The sequence below is a fragment of the Ranitomeya imitator genome, chromosome 6, assembly GCF_032444005.1.
Source record: "Ranitomeya imitator isolate aRanImi1 chromosome 6, aRanImi1.pri, whole genome shotgun sequence".
In the NCBI taxonomy this organism is placed as follows: domain Eukaryota; kingdom Metazoa; phylum Chordata; class Amphibia; order Anura; family Dendrobatidae; genus Ranitomeya; species Ranitomeya imitator.
This window is the reverse complement of record NC_091287.1, coordinates 4,175,632-4,195,294: the sequence shown is the minus strand read 5'-3', so window position 1 is coordinate 4,195,294 and position 19,663 is coordinate 4,175,632. Positions and strand designations below refer to the sequence as shown.

Genomic DNA, 19,663 nt, shown 5'->3' with positions numbered 1-19,663 from the left:
AGGCTGTGTGGAACTGCATGTCCCATAGCAGAAACGGAGTACAGGAAATTATAAGTCGTCTGCCCACATTTACAACCTGAGGTACAGCAACATACAGAGCCCAGAGTCACCGTGGTTAGAGACCCCTATAAAACGGCTTGTGTTGCCTACATGCAGGAACGGTCTCAGGACAGAGAGTGAGAGAGGACCTTGAAAGAAGCCGTAGGCAGCAAGGGACTATTATAGAGCGCATTGTGGAAGGCTCCCAATCTGACCTGGCAAAGAGAATTCACTCGTTTCCAGGCTGCCTGGACTCCACTGTCACCGGTTGCTGGTACCCTGGACTGTGGCCATAACCATCAGTAAACCAGGTAAAGGACTGCAACCTTGTGTCCTCTGATTATTTCTGGCACTACACTATCTTTGCCAAATACATCGGGAGCCCTGGGGACCCAGCGTCACCTCTGGGAAGCCATACCATCCTTGCTGCAGTGCCATCACTCCCCAGAGGACCCCTTTAATCAGCGCCTGTCACCCCTGACCGAATACCACAGGTGGCGTCACGAACTTTCTTATTGCTAAAATCCCCTTTAAAGACATTTCCTTTTATTTGGACTCCCAGGGCCACGGACTGGGTCGCTGCCACCGTGACCACCACTTTAATGACGACCGGACCCGGTACCGAGTACCCCTAGGCCCAGCGGGAGCTCCAGTAACACTACACACGTTAGAGTCCCTTTATTGTGGCAGCCTAAGGCCCCTGTGCAATAATCGTGTGTAATCAGCATCTGGATCTGCCGCATTGTGAGGTGGATGATGATCGCGGCAGAGGAGGAGATCTCACTAACACAGATCTAGACACATTGTGATCAATATTGGAGAGAAATGTGTCCAGAGAAAAAGTCTTAGATCTTTGAGTTCAGCTCATGAAAAATGAGGGAAAAAGAAAAACATTGGGTTTATATTTGTGCTCTGTGCATGTGCCATGTGGTACCGTTATAACATGTTTACTGTATAGCACTAAGCACCATTATATAGGCCCTTTGTGGCGCTATAATATAGAGATTTTATAGCACTATGCTGTAGACACCATATGGCGCTATGAAATAGCCATTGGGAACATCTTGGACCTTTAGTCGTTCTGGCTGGCACCATGATGGGAAGCTCTCTGGTAATATCCTGCAAGCTAGGATTTGACCTTTTTCCTTTGATATTTTGGAATGTGTACTCTTTCTCTAGGTGCAGCTGGGGACTGGGGTCCATGGTCAGAATGTTCTGTACCCTGCGGGGGAGGATATAGGAATCGCAGCCGGGTCAGCATTGTGCTGCGCGGGATTGAGTTCTCCACCTGTAACTTCATGCCGTGCTCAGGTGAGAGACCTCTTACTATATCACGCCTCATCCGAGACTTTGCATCTCCTCTCTGCCTGGAAATGATCTCTTCTCCCTTGATGTCACCAGTCATCTCCAGATAATCTCACTGGAGACATCTCCAAATAGGTCTTCTGTATCCTAGTAAAATCAGTGATAGGCCTTTCTAAAGATAGATGTTTTTAGGCAACTCTCTGGGTTTCGGCATTCCAGACAACTGGTGCAGGACTGTGGAGAGGCAGGGTAGGTGATAGTTAGAGATGAGGAGGAGATGTAGGACGGTTCAGCAATGGAGAGGATGGGTAGGGTGGTAGACAGATAAGGACAAGATGTAGGGCGGTGCAGCAATGGAGAGGATGGGTAGGGTGGTAGATGGAGATGAGGAGGAGATGTAGGGCAGTGCAGCAATGGAGAGGATGGGTTGGGTGGTAGATGGAGATGAGGAGGAGATGTAGGGTGGTGCAGCACTATGGAGTGGACGGATGGGGTCGTAGATAGAGATGAGATGTATGGCAGTTCAGCACTATGGAGCGGACGGATGGTGTGGTAGATAGAGATGAGGAGATGTAGGCTGGTGCAGCACTGTGGAGAGGACGGATGGGGTGGTAGATAGAGAAGAGGAGGAGATGTAGGGTGGTACAGCACTGTGGAGAGGACGGATGGGGTGGTAGATACAGAAGAGGAGGAGATGTAGGGTGGTGCAGCACTGTGGAGAGGATGGATGGGGTGGTAGATAGAGATGAGGAGGAGATGTAGGGTGGTGCAGCACTGTGGAGAGGATGGATGGGAGTGGTAGATAGAGATGAGGAGGAGATGTAGGGTGGTGCAGCACTGTGGAAAGGATGGATGGGGTGGTAGATAGAGATGAGGAGGAGATGTAGGGTGGTGCAGCACTGTGGAGAGGATGGATGGGGTGGTAGATAGAGATGAGGAGGAGATGTAGGGTGGTGCAGCACTGTGGAAAGGATGGGTAGGTGGTAGATAGAGATGAGGAGGAGATGTAGGGTGGTGCAGCACTGTGGAAAGGATGGATGGGGTGGTAGATAGAGATGAGGAGGAGATGTAGGGTGGTGCAGCACTGTGGAGAGGACGGATGGGGTGGTAGGACAGATAGGTGGTAGACAGAGATGAGGAGGAGATGTAGGGCAGTGCAGCACTGTGGAGAGGACAGATGGGGTGGTAGACAGAGATGAGGAGGAGATGTAGGGCGGTGCAGCACTGTGGAGAGGACAGGTAGGTGGTAGATAGAGATGAGGAGGAGATGTAGAGCGGTGCAGCACTGTGGAGAGGACGGATGGGGTGGTAGATAGAGATGAGGAGATGTAGGGCAGTGCAGCACTGTGGAGAGGACGGTTGGGGTGGTAGATAGAGATGAGGAGATGTAGGGCAGTGCAGCACTGTGGAGCAGACGGATGGGGTGGTAGACAGATGAGGAGGAGATGTAGGGTGGTGCAGTACTGTGGAGAGGACGGATGGGGTGGTAGATAGAGATGAGGAGATATAGGGCAGAGTAGTGCTGCCCTGTGAAGGGGACAGATATGGTGATGAGGTAGAGATATGGAATATAGGCTGAACTGGATGGACAAATGTCTTTTTTCGGCCTTACTAACTATGTTACTATGTTACTATGTTAGATATAGGGTGATGAAGCATTGTGGAAAGCTTTTTGGGTGAGCGTGGTAAGTTTATGTTGTATTCTGACGTGGATGGCCTGAGATGGAGGAAGTTCTCAGACTAACCCAGTGTGGATGCATTGGTGTATTGGCAGTCGGCAGTATTCGGGGTGATAAATGACACACTCTGGAGATGTTTTTGAGGTGTAGATATTCTCTTAAGTGATCTTCTCCTTACAGGTGAGGCACCCGGAATCTGCTCTGATGATAAAGTTTGGAAGGAATGTGCTGAGGGACCCTCATCCTGTGCTGACCTGGATACCGGAGGCCCCAACAGGATGTGTCAGCCAGGTTGTTACTGCCAGGGCGAGAAAGTCCTACTAGTGAGTAGTCATCATGCGTGGAGGGGGACCATGGTCCTGTTGTCATCTTCTGTGTAAAGTATCAGGGCCCCCCAGGTGCAGTGTTGGCATGAAGACTCCATCCACATCAATATCTACACATGACAGCCACTCTATAGATCTATACATCAGTAGATGTAGATGGGATTTACAGTCAGTGGATCATGATTTATATTCCAGTCCCATCCAGAGCTGTACTCATAGTTCTGCTGCATCATTGGAGCGGTCAGGCAACATGTGATGTGAAATCCGTGCTCTCTAGTAATACATGACCCTTGTCTCACAGAGTAATCGTTGCATCCCCCCCACTGATTGTCCATGCACTAATGATGGAGCGTTGTATGATCCTGGAGACCTGGTACAGCGAGACTGTAATAACTGGTGAGTGGTCACACCCGGCATGGAGCGCTGCTGTAATCATGTCACTAAAAAAGAGGGAGATCTGGGGAAAGTGTCATTGGGGGAATCGTTGTCACATTCACTGGTTGGGGAGATGTCACTGGGTAGATAGAATCATGGAATCCGAGAATATTAGAACCAGATGCCCCAATAATTAAACATGGAGGACCGTGAGAACAAAGAACAAAGGTCCTCCAGACAGGAATCATAGAATGACATAATCTTTATTTAAATTTATAATAAAAAACACTTCATAAAAAAAAGAGAGGAGATGGAGACAAACCACGCAGAAATGGAAAAAGCCAAACACTGGACAAATAACAAGCACTGAAGTCTGGAGAGAATAGCTATCACCTAAAGCCCATTATAACATGATATATAGATGTGCCTTTAAAACAAGTATACAGGGATTATTGCCAAAATAGCACCAATTAGTAAAAGTGCAAAAATAATTGTGCTATGCGGAGTGATTTAAGACACAAAAAAATAAATGAATAATGTTAGAGCTCCAGACACTGTTGGAACTTGTTCCTGATTAAAGGGGACCTGTCACCCCCAAAATCGAAGGTGAGCTAAGCCCACCGGCATCAGGGGCTTATCTCCAGCATTCTGTAATGCATTCCATTCTGTAAAGCCCCCGATGTATCCTGAAAGATGACAAAAAAAGATTAAATTATACTCACCCAGGGGCGGTCCGCTGCGATCCGGGGTCTCTTATCTTCTTACGATGACGTCCTCTTCTTCTCTTCATGCTGCGGCTCCGGCACAGGCGTACTGATCTGTCCTGTTGAGGGCAAGCAAAGTACTGCAGTGCACCGGGAAAGGTCAGAGAGGCCCAGCGCCTGGGGTGGGATCCTGTCAGAGGCTGAGACAGAAGGACACAGAGCTGCGCCTGCCCTGAGTGCGGCAGCTTCTAGAAAGAGACACAGAAAGAGAACTGTATTGTAGAGAGGGTGAAGAAGTCGTAGCAAAGGAGTGAATAGCAGGAGGAGTTCTGCCCTACACAGGCTGCCTCCTTCTGAGGCGCAAGGTCCCGGTAGCCGGAACACCGAGGGAGCAACAGTCCTTTATGCCTTGCTCCAGAGACCGGCAGGACAGCTAATTCCACGTTACCTGCCCGCCTTATACCCAGGAGGCAAGATGGCACCCACAAGTGGCCGGGGCATGATAGAGTCCCTGTAAAAAGCCTCATGCCACCGGTCATACGGGTTTGTCCTATCCTATCTGGGGGATAGAGAGAAAGACGTAACATATACAACAGTTGTGAGGACCTTATGAGAGGCTTAGCAGTAAGGTACTACAACATTCAGGTGCTAGAGGAAGGCTACTGATTTCTACCTGGATAAGGGGACTCTGGATTTGCCTTCAGACCGGCCGGACTCTGCCTGCCCTGTGACCTGGTGCTCTGTACTGTGGATGCTGAAGTCTTCAGTAAAGGTAAAGAGACTGCAACCTTGTGTCCTCGTTCTTCACTGCGCCTCTCACCATCCACCATCTACACACTGGGAAGCCCTGGGGACACACTTCAACTGTGGGAAGGTATACCATCTAGCTGCCATCACATCACCCCAGCGGACCCCACAGCAGCGTCGGTCACCCTGACCGAATACCACAGGTGGCGTCACAAACATTATCCCTTTAAAGACCTTTCCCTTTATATACGGACGTCCTGAGGGCCACGGACCGGGTCATCCACCATGACATCCCCCTTGAGAACCGAAGGACCCAGTACCGAGTACCCCTTGCCCACGGGGGCGATCCAAGCTCACTACTCCTCCCGATTGAGCAGACGATGCTGCCTATCTCCACCACGCGGTGCCTGCTGAAGAAACATTGCATATACCATTAGAATCATCACCAATATCCCGTAAATGTTCCGGAATCCGACGTTTTAATTTACGAGTCGTGCGACCTATATAAGATGTATTGCGCAAAGTACAATCAATTTTATAGACAACATGATTGCAATCACCATTAATAAACTTATTAATTTTACATTTTTGTGTGTTATGATGATTATTGAAAGTCTTAATGGTGGCAGAATGTTTGCAAGTTTTACAGTCCTATTACATTTAACAAATCCCCTGCACTGAGCCATTGTCAGACGAGAGGTCCAAACTGGGGAGCGATATTCCCAATGGTTGGTGCTCTTCTAGCTGCTATATTGTAACCAGATTGTAACATTGTGCTCAAAAATTAATCTTCATGAAGAACGGGCCAAATCTATTAATAATATCCTTAATTTTATACAATTGAGGACTGTACTGGAGACACACAAGGGTTTCTCTGGAATTGACGATCTACTTTCTTGCTCTGCGATGAAGGAGTAATCAATTCATCACGATTCTTATTGGACACTATATTGCGCGCTCTCCTCAGGGTCCCGTTTGGATATTTTCTCTTTTTTAATCTTTGTGATGAAAGAGTTAATTCTGCCTCCAGTTTACAAACATCCCTGCAATCCTACCCAGCGGCACTGATCTAATGGTATCTTCAGGAGGACTACGGGCTGCATGGTGTTAGCTGCGAAAGGTTTGGAGAGCGTCTGGGTGGAAATAATCTCAGCAGGTTTACCCTGTAGTTTCAAATCAAGAAAGGAAATAACTGTGGGATCATTAATTATATCCATTATTATTAAGATATCGCATTCTGATTCTCTGTCCCTGGGGGAGGGAGAACTATGGAATGGATGACATCAGCTTCCAAGCTGCCTCCACATGCGAATATCTTTTTTTGTGTGTTGGCCTAATAGAGTCAACCTGGAGGTCGAATTTCTAGAAGAAATTTCTCAGGTTAATATTATAATTGCTGGTTTGTGACTGGACCATGGCCACTCCACCAATGAATATTGTATAACATTTCTCATAGATAGATAGTGTCAAGCTGTAATTGACATCTCTCTTCAAAAGAGCCAGAAGGTGTGAAACGTTTCCGCTTCCTTGTTCTTAGCCAGACCCCCTGGCGAGATTGGAGACAGGAAACTGCTTTCTCACGATAGCATATGCTGTGCCCCCTGTGAGACCTGCAGGCTCAGGACAGATGTTAAATTACTGCTAGTCACACATTTATACCTATACATATTTCACTACAATGCTGTTTAATAATCTGTTCACAGATCTTTCCTGGTACAGAAGTAAGGCTCACTGGCCTGTAATTTCATGGCGCCTGCTAACTCTTTCAGTACCCTAGGATATAATTCATCTGGACCAGGATGTAAATTCATGTTAATTAATTAAGTGTTCCCTCACTATCTCTGTGCCTACAGATAGAGTGGATTCTTTTATTCCTTCGATGGCACCGTGAAAATCAGTTGATGTTACATTTGCTTTCTTAGAGAACACAGATGCAAAATAGGAATGTAAAAGTTTGGCTTCTCAACATCATTTTTGACCACTTCATCCTTTTCATCCTGTAAAAATCCTATAGCATCTTTGACTTTTCTTTTGCTTTTGACAGACCCTCCAAATCCTTTTTTACTGCTTTTAGTCTCCCTTGCCAGCCTCACTTCATTACTGGCTTTAGCTCTTCTAACTCTTGCCCTGCATTCATCAGACAGCATTATATTCTTTTTTAGATGTGCCCCCCTCTTTCCATTTGATATACATTTCTTTTTTCAATTTAACAAGTGATAAGTTCTGTGTTCATCCATCCTGGTCTCTTTAAATGCTTCCAATTCTTCCTTCTTTTCGGGATTATTACTGATTGTGCAGTGAGAATTTCAGTTAGTAAAATCTCTCGTCATTCTTGGACATTTCTGTGCGTTAGAACATCCAGCCATTGGACCTTTCCTATCCTCTTTCTGAGTCCATTAAAATCTGTCTTTCTGAAGTCCGATCTTAAAGTCTGAGTCCTCTTGTAATCCAAAATTCGAGGATAGCATGATCGCTGCCTCCTAAATTCCCAGCCACCTTTACTTCCTCAAAAATAATAATAATAATCTTTATTTATATAGCTCCAACATATTCGGCAGCGCTTTACAATGCAGAGGTTCATATACAACAGTCATAAGTAACTTCGTTAAAGATACTACAATAATTAAAGTGAAAATAATGACGCCCCTGCTCGTAACAGCTTACAATCTACACTGAGGTAGGGAGAAATAAAGTATAGGTGTTAATTAACAATGATGGTCCAGCCATCTTGAGGGATCCTCAACAATTTCCTCCCTGTTGGTAACAATTAGGTCCAAGATGGCAGATCCTCTTGTGCTCTCTTCTACCTTTTGAAAGATAAAGTTGTCAGCAAGAGATGGTAAGAATTTTCTGGACCCAATACTTTTGCCTGAAAGAGAGAGTCTTAACAAATATCTGAATAGTTAAAATCTTCCATGACCGCTGTCGTGCTTTTTTGAGAACAGAGACTTCTGATGTAAAAAGAGTTCATCCATATCTTCAGTCTGTCCAGGTGACCTATAGTAAACACCTACAGTGGTGTCCTTTCTGTTTTTCTCTCCTTGTATTCATACCCAAACTGTTTATGCAGAGCTACCAGTCTCTGAAGCTTGGATCTCAGTGGGGATATACGCTTTCCTAACATACAATGCAACACCTCTAATTCTTTTGTTAATCCTGTTTCTAATAAATAAGTTGTAGCCTTCAAGGTTTGTATTCCAATCATATGTTTCATCCCACCAAGTTTCAGTGATGCTTATGACACCTTATCGCTCATGCTGTGTCAATAGCTCCAATTCTCCTTACTTGTTTCGCATGCTCTGTTCGTTTGCATAGACACATTTTAGTTTGTAGTCGGTTTCAGGGGACGAAGCCCTGTTTGGAGGGCGATACGCGTGGGGTCGCGTCTCTTGGTTTCTGCCTGCCTGCACATGTGGACTTTTGTCCCCTGTTACTCCCTTTGGTAATGTTACTTTTTGTGGTTTGATCATGGGCGGTGTAATACTCCAAACCTAAACACTGCACATTTCTGCCGGTGCCTGACTTGCTCTTGTGAGGTATTCTCCAAATTTATCCACCTGTGGTTCCTAGGTGGGTCATTATCCTGAACTGCAGCCAGGTTATTTTTCGCCTCTTTGGGATGTTTTTCTACCAGCCTGGTGGTTACGGGCGGTCTATATATGCAATTGTTATAGTCCCATGAGCAAGGGGGTAGGCTTATATCTATGTTTTTGTGCAGGTGTATAATGATCTATTCAAATGTTATATGCAATGATATGGAGATGTACCAAGTTTTCTCATGTTGTATTGTTTTAATTATGTTTTAAAGATTTTGTTTGTGGTGTGTTTTCATATGTGACTCATTTTTTGTCTTTTATGCCCGTGGTATGCATGTACATGGTGGCTCTCTTTTCTTTTCTCTTTTGCCATATTATGCTGGCCACCTTTGCACCCCAGGTTGGATTTATAGTTATATTTATATATTATAGTAGTGCGCTCGGTGCTTTTTGTTTTTTTCCAAAGTTCAATTACAATGGAAGGAGGCACAGTGGAAAACTGTTCTGTGGTCAGATGAATCAAAATGTTAATTTTTTTATGGAAACCCTGTACACCGTATCCTGTGGAGTCAGAAGAAGAAGGACCGTCCAGCTAGTCATCGAGAAAAAAGACCACCCAACTTGTTATTGAAGAGAGGGAACGTCCATCTTGTTATCAATGAGAGGGACCATCCAGCTTGTTATACAGGAGAGGGACCGTCCAGCTTGTTATCGAGGAGCGGGACCGTCCAGCTTGTTATCGAGGAGCGGGACCGTCCAGCTTGTTATCGAGGAGAGGGAATGTCCAACTTGTTATCGAGGAGAGGGACCGTCTTCATGACAGTAGTACGGCTCCAAGGAAGAATAGTCCGAGGGATGAACTGGCTGCCAGCAGTATGATCCTTCCACCAATAGAAAACATTTCTTGCTTTAAGAAAGGAAAAAATATGGCAAAGACCTGGAACTGAGGAGCAGTGAGAATCCGACATCAGACAAGAAAGGTACAACGTTCTGCTCCCAAAACTCCAGTGATTGCCTCCCACTTTCCTGACGTCTACAGACAGGTGTAAGAAGAGTGGATTCTGCACGATGATGGACATGGCCTGGGCACAAAATGGGAACATAGCACGAGCACAGTGGTGTACACAGTCTGGGCACAATGGGGGACACGGCCCAGAAGCGACTCTTCTGAGATTTTGTCACTGCCATCAATTTCTAATTGATGTAATTAACCAAATGAATATGGAGAAATGTCCAACATCCAATCTCTTTTGTGTGATAAAATATGGAGACTGTGAGGAGCTGACCTTGTTGTAAAGACTATTGGACCAACGGATGTAGAGTGAAGTCCACGGCTCTAAGGGAGGCAGACTTTTTCCATCACGGAGCACCAGTCATATCGATATTATTGTGTTTTATTAGAGATTTGCTTCCTCGTCAGTTTAGCCTCAGAAATCAATATTTTCATTCAGTGACAGTAAGCAGAGGAAGACGAGCAGGCTGGATCTTATGTATACCTAAGGCCAGACAGATGATTACTAAAGGTAAATGCGGCGCCCCCAAGGGCTGGGGGTTACTCGGATCCGGGCCCTTTTTCTGTACTCAGTGGAGATGTCACGGTGGCTGGCCCGGTTCGTGGCCCTAGGGGAACGTCCGCTGTAATTTGTGGGGGAAAGGTCTTTAAAAGGATAATGTTCGTGACGCCACCTGTGGTATTCGGTCAGGGTGACCGACGCTGCTTAGGGGTTCACTGGGGTGATATTATAGCAGCTAGATGGAATACCTTCCCACAGGTGAAGTATGTCCCCAGGGCTTCCCAGAATGTAGATAGTGGATGGTGGATGATGTAAGGTGCAGTGAAGAACGAGGACACAAGGTTGCAGTCTCTTTACCTTTACTGAAGGCTTCAGCATCCGCAGTCCAGGGTAGGGACCACAGGGCAGGCAGGGTCTGGCCGGTCTGAAGGCAAATCCAGAGTCCCCTTATCCAGGTGGAATTCAATAGCCTTCCTCTAGCACCTGGGCATTGTAGTACCTCCCTGCTGAGCAACTCGGTAAGGTCCTCACAACTATTGCAGATGTTAAGTCTCTTTCTCTCTCTGTCCACCCTGACCGATAGGACAAACCCGTATGACTGGTGGCCTGAGGCTTTTTATAGGGACCCTAGAGACGCCCCGGCCCCCACAAATTGCCACCGTGCCTCCTGGGTATATGGTCGGGCAGCCAACGTGGAATCAACTGTCCTGCCAGTCTCTGAAGTAACGGAATAGAGATCCTTACTCCCTCGGTGTTCTGGCTACCGGTACTGTGCTTCAGAAGGAGGCAGCCTGCTTCTAGCTGGTCTCCCGCTGACGTTCCTCTCCTGTTGCTATGACTTTGCTTCTCACTCACTGCAACACAATTCCTTTCAACGTCTCTTTCTTGGGATGCTGCCGCATGGGATGCAGGTGCAGCTCCGTGTACCCTCGTCTTCCGCAGGCCGCAGTCTGGAGCTGGCTGGAACCCACTCCAACCAGCCTCTGCCAAACTCGGTCGGGACTCACTGACTATCTCCTACTCCCTCCAGTCAGCTTCTGTCTAACTTCCTAACCAACCCACCAGTTTTACCTAAGTGTGAGGAGTGCCCTAGTAGATAGAAGCATGGCTCCCCCTGGCGGATTGGAGTGTGAAGTGTGTTTTGTGGTTGTGATACCTGGACAGAAGATCTCCTTCATTGCCTTCAGACGTAACATCACTCCCCCTGGTGGAAGAACAACATTACTGCACCGACCGGGACTCTGGGGCGCTGCATAAATGTAAAGCAATCATTCTATTAATCTCTTCAGTATCTCATGGGTTTCAAGTCATTCTTTTTCCAGCAACTAGGCCCATTGTGTGAATGGGGATTGTAGACCCAGGGGAGCCGTCACCACAGGGGTCTCACATGCAAACCCAGGTGATGGACTGCTGGAATATTCTTCATTCTTTGAGCTAAAGGGAAATGTTTAGTGGGTGAGAGGAAGAAGCCACATGTTTAGTCAGGGAGTTGGGGAGAGTAACTTCGAAGGGAGAGGATTGAGGATGACTGTTATGTTTGCTAATGACAGGTGTTATGAAGGCAATCCAGAAACACAGTGTGCTTAGCGATCAGAGCGCACACAGTGATCTGACAAATACCCAAAAATACAAGAACGAGCTCTGAGACGTGGAAACTCTGTAGACTGCACACCTGATCCTATCCTAAACACAACTAAAAGCGGCTGTGGATTGCGCCTAACAACTACCTAGGCAACTCGGCACAGCCTAAGAAACTAGCTAGCCTGAAGATAGAAAAATAGGCCTGACTTGCCCCAGAGAAATTCCCCAAAGGAAAAGGCAGCCCCCCACATATAATGACTGTGAGTAAGATGAAAAGACAAAACGTAGGGATGAAATAGATTCAGCAAAGTGGGGCCCGATATTCTAGGACAGAGCGAGGACAGTAAAGCGAACTTTGCAGTCTACAAAAAACCCTAAAGCAAAACCACGCAAAGGGGGCAAAAAAAACCCACCGTGCCGAACTAACGGCACGGCGGTACACCCTTTGCGTCTCAGAGCTTCCAGCAAAACAAAAGACAAGCTGGACAGAAAAAAAGCAACAAAAAAGCAAAAGGCACTAAGCTATACAGAGCAGCAGATCACAGGAACAATCAGGAGAAGCTCAGATCCAACACTGAAACATTGACAAGGAGCAAGGATAGCAGCATCAGGCGGAGTTAAGTAATGAAGCAGTTAACGAGCTCACCAGAACACCTGAGGGAGGAAGCTCAGAAGCTGCAGTACCACTTGTGACCACAGGAGTGAATTCAGCCACAGAATTCACAACAGATGACGTCCTGGAGCACATGAATGGATTGATCGCCTGTGGAGTTAGGGGGTCGGTTGCCTGCTGGACTGGACACAAGTGCTACTGGTGGGCAATTTTTCATCTGGATTTCAGGAACTTTCTTAAGGATTATTGCTGCTGGACACATGTGCTTCGGTTGTGTTACCTGTTGAGTGTGGACTGTGACTACAGGCTATACTGGCAGGAGATATGAAATCTCTGGGCCAACCAAAAGTTGGGAGACAGTGAGTATCGCCTGGTATGGGGGCAGTGGGACTACCGTCCCCCGGGGAGGGGATCTTGTGGACTGAGGACATTGTATGTTGGCCATCTACCCGGAGTCGTTGTAAAACCATGGATGTAAGGAATAAAAATAGTTGCATCGATAACCTGCCTAGGTAATTATTACAACCCACAGCCTCAGATCTTCGCAGAGACAAAAAGAAGTTTCCCGATCATCACATTTGTGTTTCCATTACATATTACAAAAGGGCCCAATGTTTTCAGGAATGGGGTTATAAATCTCCCCATCCTCTTCTTCCCCGCAGCACCTGTCTATCGGGCCGGATCACCAACTGCTCGAACGTGACCTGTGACGGTAAGAACCTGACTCCACACTCCAGCAGTCCGTTCCCCACGCCTTCTCAGTCTGGTCTCGGTGGTTGATGTTCTCGGTGGTCCTTCTTTATCTTGTTTTTTTTACTAGGTCTGCGCTGGTCTCTGTGGACACCCTGGAGCGAGTGTTCTGCATCGTGTGGGGGAGGATTCCAGAACCGGTACCGCTTCTGCGCAGAGCTTTCTCCTTCTGGTGCCGGCTTACCATGTGAAGGTCCAGATCGGGAAGAGGAGCCCTGCAGTCTGGATCCTTGTCCAGGTGAGGGCATGAAACAGTCTACCACCCATGAAGAACACGCAGCATCTCACAACCCGATACAAAGAGGTTGTACAGAGATCCAAGCTGTGCGCCCCCTAGTAAGAGACAAGAGCCGTGCTCCGACCTAGTGAAAGACCCAAGCAGTGTGCCCCCTAGTGAGAGACAAGAGCCGTGCTCCGACCTAGTGAAAGACCCAAGCAGTGTGCCCCCTAGTGAGACCCAAGCTGTGCACCCCCTAGTGAGAGACAAGAGCCGTGCTCCGACCTAGTGAAAGACCCAAGCAGTGTGCCCTGTTATGTCTGCTAATGAAAGGTGTAATGAAGGCAATCCAGAGACACAGTGTGCCTAGCGATCAGAGCACACACAGTGATCTGACAAATACCCAAAAACAAAAGAACGAGCTCTGAGACGTGGAAACTCTGTAGACTGCACACCTGATCCTATCCTAAACACAACTAAAAGTGGCTGTGGATTGCGCCTAACCACTACCTATGCAACTCGGCACAGCCTAAGAAACTAGCTAGCCTGAAGATAGAAAAATAGGCCTGACTTGCCCCCAGAGAAATACCCCAAAGGAAAAGGCAGCCCCCCACATATAATGACTGTGAGTAAGATGAAAAGACAAAACGTAGGGATGAAATAGATTCAGCAAAGTGGGGCCCGATATTCTTAGACAGAGCGAGGACAGTAAAGCGAACTTTGCAGTCTACAAAAAACCCTAAAGCAAAACCCACGCAAAGGGGGCAAAAAAGACCCACCGTGCCGGACTAACGGCACGGCGGTACACCCTTTGCGTCTCAGAGCTTCCAGCAAAACAAAAGACAAGCTGGACAGAAAAAAGGCAACAAAATAGCAAAAAAGCACTTAGCTATACAGAGCAGCAGGTCACAGGAACAATCAGGAGAAGCTCAGATCCAACACTGGAACATTGACTAGGAGCAAGGATAGCAGCATCAGGTGGAGTTAAGTAACGAAGCAGCTAATGAGCTCACCAGAACACCTGAGGAAGGAAGCTCAGAAGCTGCAGTACCACTTGTGACCACAGGAGTGAATTCAGCCACAGAATTCACAACAGTACCCCCCCCTTGAGGAGGGGTCACCGAACCCTCACCAGAGCCCCCAGGCCTACCAGGATGAGCCGCATGAAAGGCACGAACAAGATCGGGAGCATGAACATCAGAGGCAAAAACCCAGGAATTATCTTCCTGAGCATAACCCTTCCATTTAACCAGATACTGGAGTTTCCGTCTAGAAACACGAGAATCCAAAATCTTCTCCACAATATACTCCAATTCCCCCTCCACCAAAACCGGGGCAGGAGGCTCAACAGATGGAACCATAGGTGCCACGTATCTCCGCAACAATGACCTATGGAATACATTATGTATGGAAAAGGAGTCTGGGAGGGTCAGACGAAAAGACACAGGATTGAGAACCTCAGAAATCCTATACGGACCAATAAAACGAGGTTTAAATTTAGGAGAGGAAACCTTCATAGGAATATGACGAGAAGATAACCAAACCAGATCCCCAACACGAAGTCGGGGACCCACACGGCGTCTGCGATTAGCGAAAAGTTGAGCCTTCTCCTGGGACAAGGTCAAATTGTCCACTACCTGAGTCCAGATCTGCTGCAACCTGTCCACCACAGAATCCACACCAGGACAGTCCGAAGACTCAACCTGTCCTGAAGAGAAACGAGGATGGAACCCAGAATTGCAGAAAAATGGAGAAACCAAGGTAGCCGAGCTGGCCCGATTATTAAGGGCGAACTCAGCCAACGGCAAAAAGGACACCCAATCATCCTGGTCTGCAGAAACAAAACATCTCAGATATGTTTCCAAGGTCTGATTGGTTCGTTCGGTCTGGCCATTAGTCTGAGGATGGAAAGCCGAGGAAAAGGATAGGTCAATGCCCATCCTACCACAAAAGGCTCGCCAGAACCTTGAAACAAACTGGGAACCTCTGTCAGAAACAATATTCTCAGGAATGCCATGCAACCGAACCACATGCTGAAAGAACAAAGGTACCAAATCAGAGGAGGAAGGCAATTTAGCCAAGGGCACCAGATGGACCATTTTAGAAAAGCGATCACAGACCACCCAAATGACTGACATCTTTTGAGAAACGGGAAGGTCAGAAATGAAATCCATCGAAATATGTGTCCAAGGCCTCTTTGGGACCGGCAAGGGCAAAAGCAACCCACTGGCACGAGAACAGGAGGGCTTAGCCCTAGCACAAATCCCACAGGACTGCACAAAAGTACGTACATCCCGTGACAGAGACGGCCACCAAAAGGATCTAGCCACTAACTCTCTGGTACCAAAGATTCCAGGATGACCAGCCAACACCGAACAATGAAGTTCAGAGATAAGTTTATTAGTCCACCTATCAGGGACGAACAGTTTCTCCGCTGGACAACGATCAGGTTTATTCGCCTGAAATTTCTGCAGCACCCGCCGCAAATCAGGGGAGATGGCAGACACAATGACTCCTTCCTTGAGGATACCCGCTGGCTCAGATAAACCCGGAGAGTCGGGCACAAAACTCCTAGACAGAGCATCCGCCTTCACATTTTTAGAGCCCGGAAGGTACGAAATCACAAAGTCGAAGCGGGCAAAAAATAACGACCAACGGGCCTGTCTAGGATTCAAGCGCTTGGCAGACTCGAGATAAGTCAAGTTCTTATGATCAGTCAATACCACCACGCGATGCTTAGCTCCTTCAAGCCAATGACGCCACTCCTCGAATGCCCACTTCATGGCCAGCAACTCTCGGTTGCCCACATCATAATTACGCTCAGCGGGCGAAAACTTCCTGGAAAAGAAAGCACATGGTTTCATCACTGAGCAATCAGAACCTCTCTGTGACAAAACCGCCCCTGCTCCAATCTCAGAAGCATCAACCTCGACCTGGAACGGAAGAGAAACATCTGGCTGACACAACACAGGGGCAGAACAAAAACGACGCTTCAACTCCTGAAAAGCTTCCACAGCAGCAGAAGACCAATTGACCAAATCAGCACCCTTCTTGGTCAAATCGGTCAATGGTTTGGCAATGCTAGAAAAATTACAGATGAAGCGACGATAAAAATTAGCAAAGCCCAGGAACTTTTGCAGACTTTTCAGAGATGTCGGCTGAATCCAATCCTGGATGGCTTGGACCTTAACTGGATCCATCTCGATAGTAGAAGGGGAAAAGATGAATCCCAAAAATGAAACTTTCTGCACACCGAAGAGACACTTTGATCCCTTCACAAACAAAGTGTTAGCACGCAGGACCTGAAAAACCATTCTGACCTGCTTCACATGAGACTCCCAATCATCTGAGAAGATCAAAATGTCATCCAAGTAAACAATCAGGAATTTATCCAGGTACTCACGGAAGATGTCATGCATAAAGGATTGAAACACTGATGGAGCATTGGCAAGTCCGAACGGCATCACTAGATACTCAAAATGACCCTCGGGCGTATTGAATGCAGTTTTCCATTCATCTCCTTGCCTGATTCTCACCAGATTATACGCACCACGAAGATCTATCTTAGTGAACCAACTAGCCCCCTTAATCCGAGCAAACAAGTCAGATAACAATGGCAAGGGATACTGAAATTTAACAGTGATCTTATTAAGAAGGCGGTAATCAATACACGGTCTCAGCGAACCATCCTTCTTAGCTACAAAGAAGAACCCTGCTCCCAGTGGTGATGACGATGGGCGAATATGTCCCTTCTCTAGGGATTCCTTCACATAACTGCGCATAGCGGCGTGTTCGGGCACGGATAAATTAAATAATCGACCTTTAGGGAATTTACTACCAGGAATCAAATTGATAGCACAATCACAATCCCTATGCGGAGGTAGAGCATCGGACTTGGGCTCTTCAAATACATCCTGATAATCAGACAAGAACTCTGGGACCTCAGAAGGGGTGGATGACGAAATCGACAAAAATGGAACATCACCATGTACCCCCTGACAACCCCAGCTGGATACCGACATGGAATTCCAATCCAATACTGGATTATGGGTTTGTAGCCATGGCAACCCCAACACGACCACATCATGCAGATTATGCAACACCAGAAAGCGAATAACTTCCTGATGTGCAGGAGCCATGCACATGGTCAGCTGGGCCCAGTACTGAGGTTTATTCTTGGCCAAAGGTGTAGCATCAATTCCTCTCAATGGAATAGGACACCGCAAAGGCTCCAAGAAAAACCCACAACGTTTAGCATAATCCAAATCCATCAGATTTAGGGCAGCGCCCGAATCCACAAACGCCATGACAGAAAACGACGACAAAGAGCAGAGAAAGACAAAGAGAAGGAATTTGGACTGTACAGTACCAATGACGGCAGACCTAGCGGACCGCTTAGTGCGCTTAGGACAATCAGAAATAGCATGAGTGGAATCACCACAGTAGAAACACAGCCCATTCAGACGTCTGTATTCCTGCCGTTCAACTCTAGTCATAGTCCTATCGCACTGCATAGGCTCAGGTTTAACCTCAGGCAGTACCGCCAAATGGTGCACAGATTTACGCTCGCGCAAGCGTCTACCGATCTGAATGGCTAAAGACAAAGACTCATTCAAACCAGCAGGCATAGGAAATCCCACCATGACATCCTTAAGAGCCTCAGAGAGACCCTTTCTGAACAAAGCTGCCAGCGCAGATTCATTCCACTGAGTGAGTACTGACCATTTCCTAAATTTCTGACAATATACTTCTATATCATCCTGACCCTGGCACAAAGCCAGCAAATTTTTCTCAGCCTGATCCACTGAATTAGGCTCATCGTACAGTAATCCGAGTGCCAGGAAAAACGCATCGACACTACTCAATGCAGGGTCTCCTGGCGCAAGAGAAAATGCCCAGTCTTGAGGGTCGCCGCGCAAAAAAGAAATAATAATCAAAACCTGTTGAATAGGATTACCAGAAGAATGAGGTTTCAAGGCCAGAAATAGCTTACAATTATTTTTGAAACTTGGAAACTTAGTTCTATCTCCAAAAAACAAATCAGGAATAGGAATTCTTGGTTCTAACATAGATTTCTGATCAATAGTATCTTGAATCTTTTGTACATTTATAACGAGATTATCCATTGAAGAGCACAGACCCTGAAAATCCATGTCCACACCTGTGTCCAGAAACACCCAAATGTCTAGGGGAAAAAAAAAAAAAAAGTGAACACAGAGCAGAGAAAAAAAAAAATGATGTCAGAACTTTTTCTTTCCCTCTATTGAGAATCATTAGTTGGCTCCTAGTACTGTTATGTCTGCTAATGAAAGGTGTAATGAAGGCAATCCAGAGACACAGTGTGCCTAGCGATCAGAGCGCACACAGTGATCTGACAAATACCCAAAAACAAAAGAACGAGCTCTGAGACGTGGAAACTCTGTAGACTGCACACCTGATCCTATCCTAAACACAACTAAAAGTGGCTGTGGATTGCGCCTAACCACTACCTATGCAACTCGGCACAGCCTAAGAAACTAGCTAGCCTGAAGATAGAAAAATAGGCCTGACTTGCCCCCAGAGAAATACCCCAAAGGAAAAGGCAGCCCCCCACATATAATGACTGTGAGTAAGATGAAAAGACAAAACGTAGGGATGAAATAGATTCAGCAAAGTGGGGCCCGATATTCTTAGACAGAGCGAGGACAGTTAAGCGAACTTTGCAGTCTACAAAAAACCCTAAAGCAAAACCCACGCAAAGGGGGCAAAAAAGACCCACCGTGCCGGACTAACGGCACGGCGGTACACCCTTTGCGTCTCAGAGCTTCCAGCAAAACAAAAGACAAGCTGGACAGAAAAAAAGGCAACAAAATAGCAAAAAAGCACTTAGCTATACAGAGCAGCAGGTCACAGGAACAATCAGGAGAAGCTCAGATCCAACACTGGAACATTGACTAGGAGCAAGGATAGCAGCATCAGGTGGAGTTAAGTAACGAAGCAGCTAATGAGCTCACCAGAACACCTGAGGAAGGAAGCTCAGAGGCTGCAGTACCACTTGTGACCACAGGAGTGAATTCAGCCACAGAATTCACAACAGTGCCCCCTAGTGAGACCCAAGCTGTGCACCCCCTAGTGAGAGACAAGAGCCGTGCTCCGACCTAGTGAAAGACCCAAGCAGTGTGCCCCCTTGTGAGACCCAAGCTGTGCGCCCCCTAGTGAGACCCAAGCAGTGTGCCCCCTTGTGAGACCCAAGCTGTGCACCCCCTAGTGAGAGACAAGAGCCGTGCTCCGACCTAGT

The 19,663-nt window shown here is 47.0% G+C and overlaps 1 protein-coding gene across 1 annotated transcript in view; it reads left to right on the top strand.

The window, feature by feature from the left end:
- The window catches only part of LOC138642333 (SCO-spondin-like), a 410,056-nt gene that overhangs the window by 248,744 nt on the left and 141,649 nt on the right, over nucleotides 1-19,663 (top strand). The window contains exons 62-66 of the mRNA XM_069730432.1: nucleotides 1,219-1,350; nucleotides 3,204-3,346; nucleotides 3,651-3,745; nucleotides 13,082-13,131; nucleotides 13,240-13,407. Of these exons, the coding sequence (XP_069586533.1) occupies nucleotides 1,219-1,350; nucleotides 3,204-3,346; nucleotides 3,651-3,745; nucleotides 13,082-13,131; nucleotides 13,240-13,407 (588 nt within the window). The remainder of the gene's footprint in view (nucleotides 1-1,218; nucleotides 1,351-3,203; nucleotides 3,347-3,650; nucleotides 3,746-13,081; nucleotides 13,132-13,239; nucleotides 13,408-19,663) is intronic.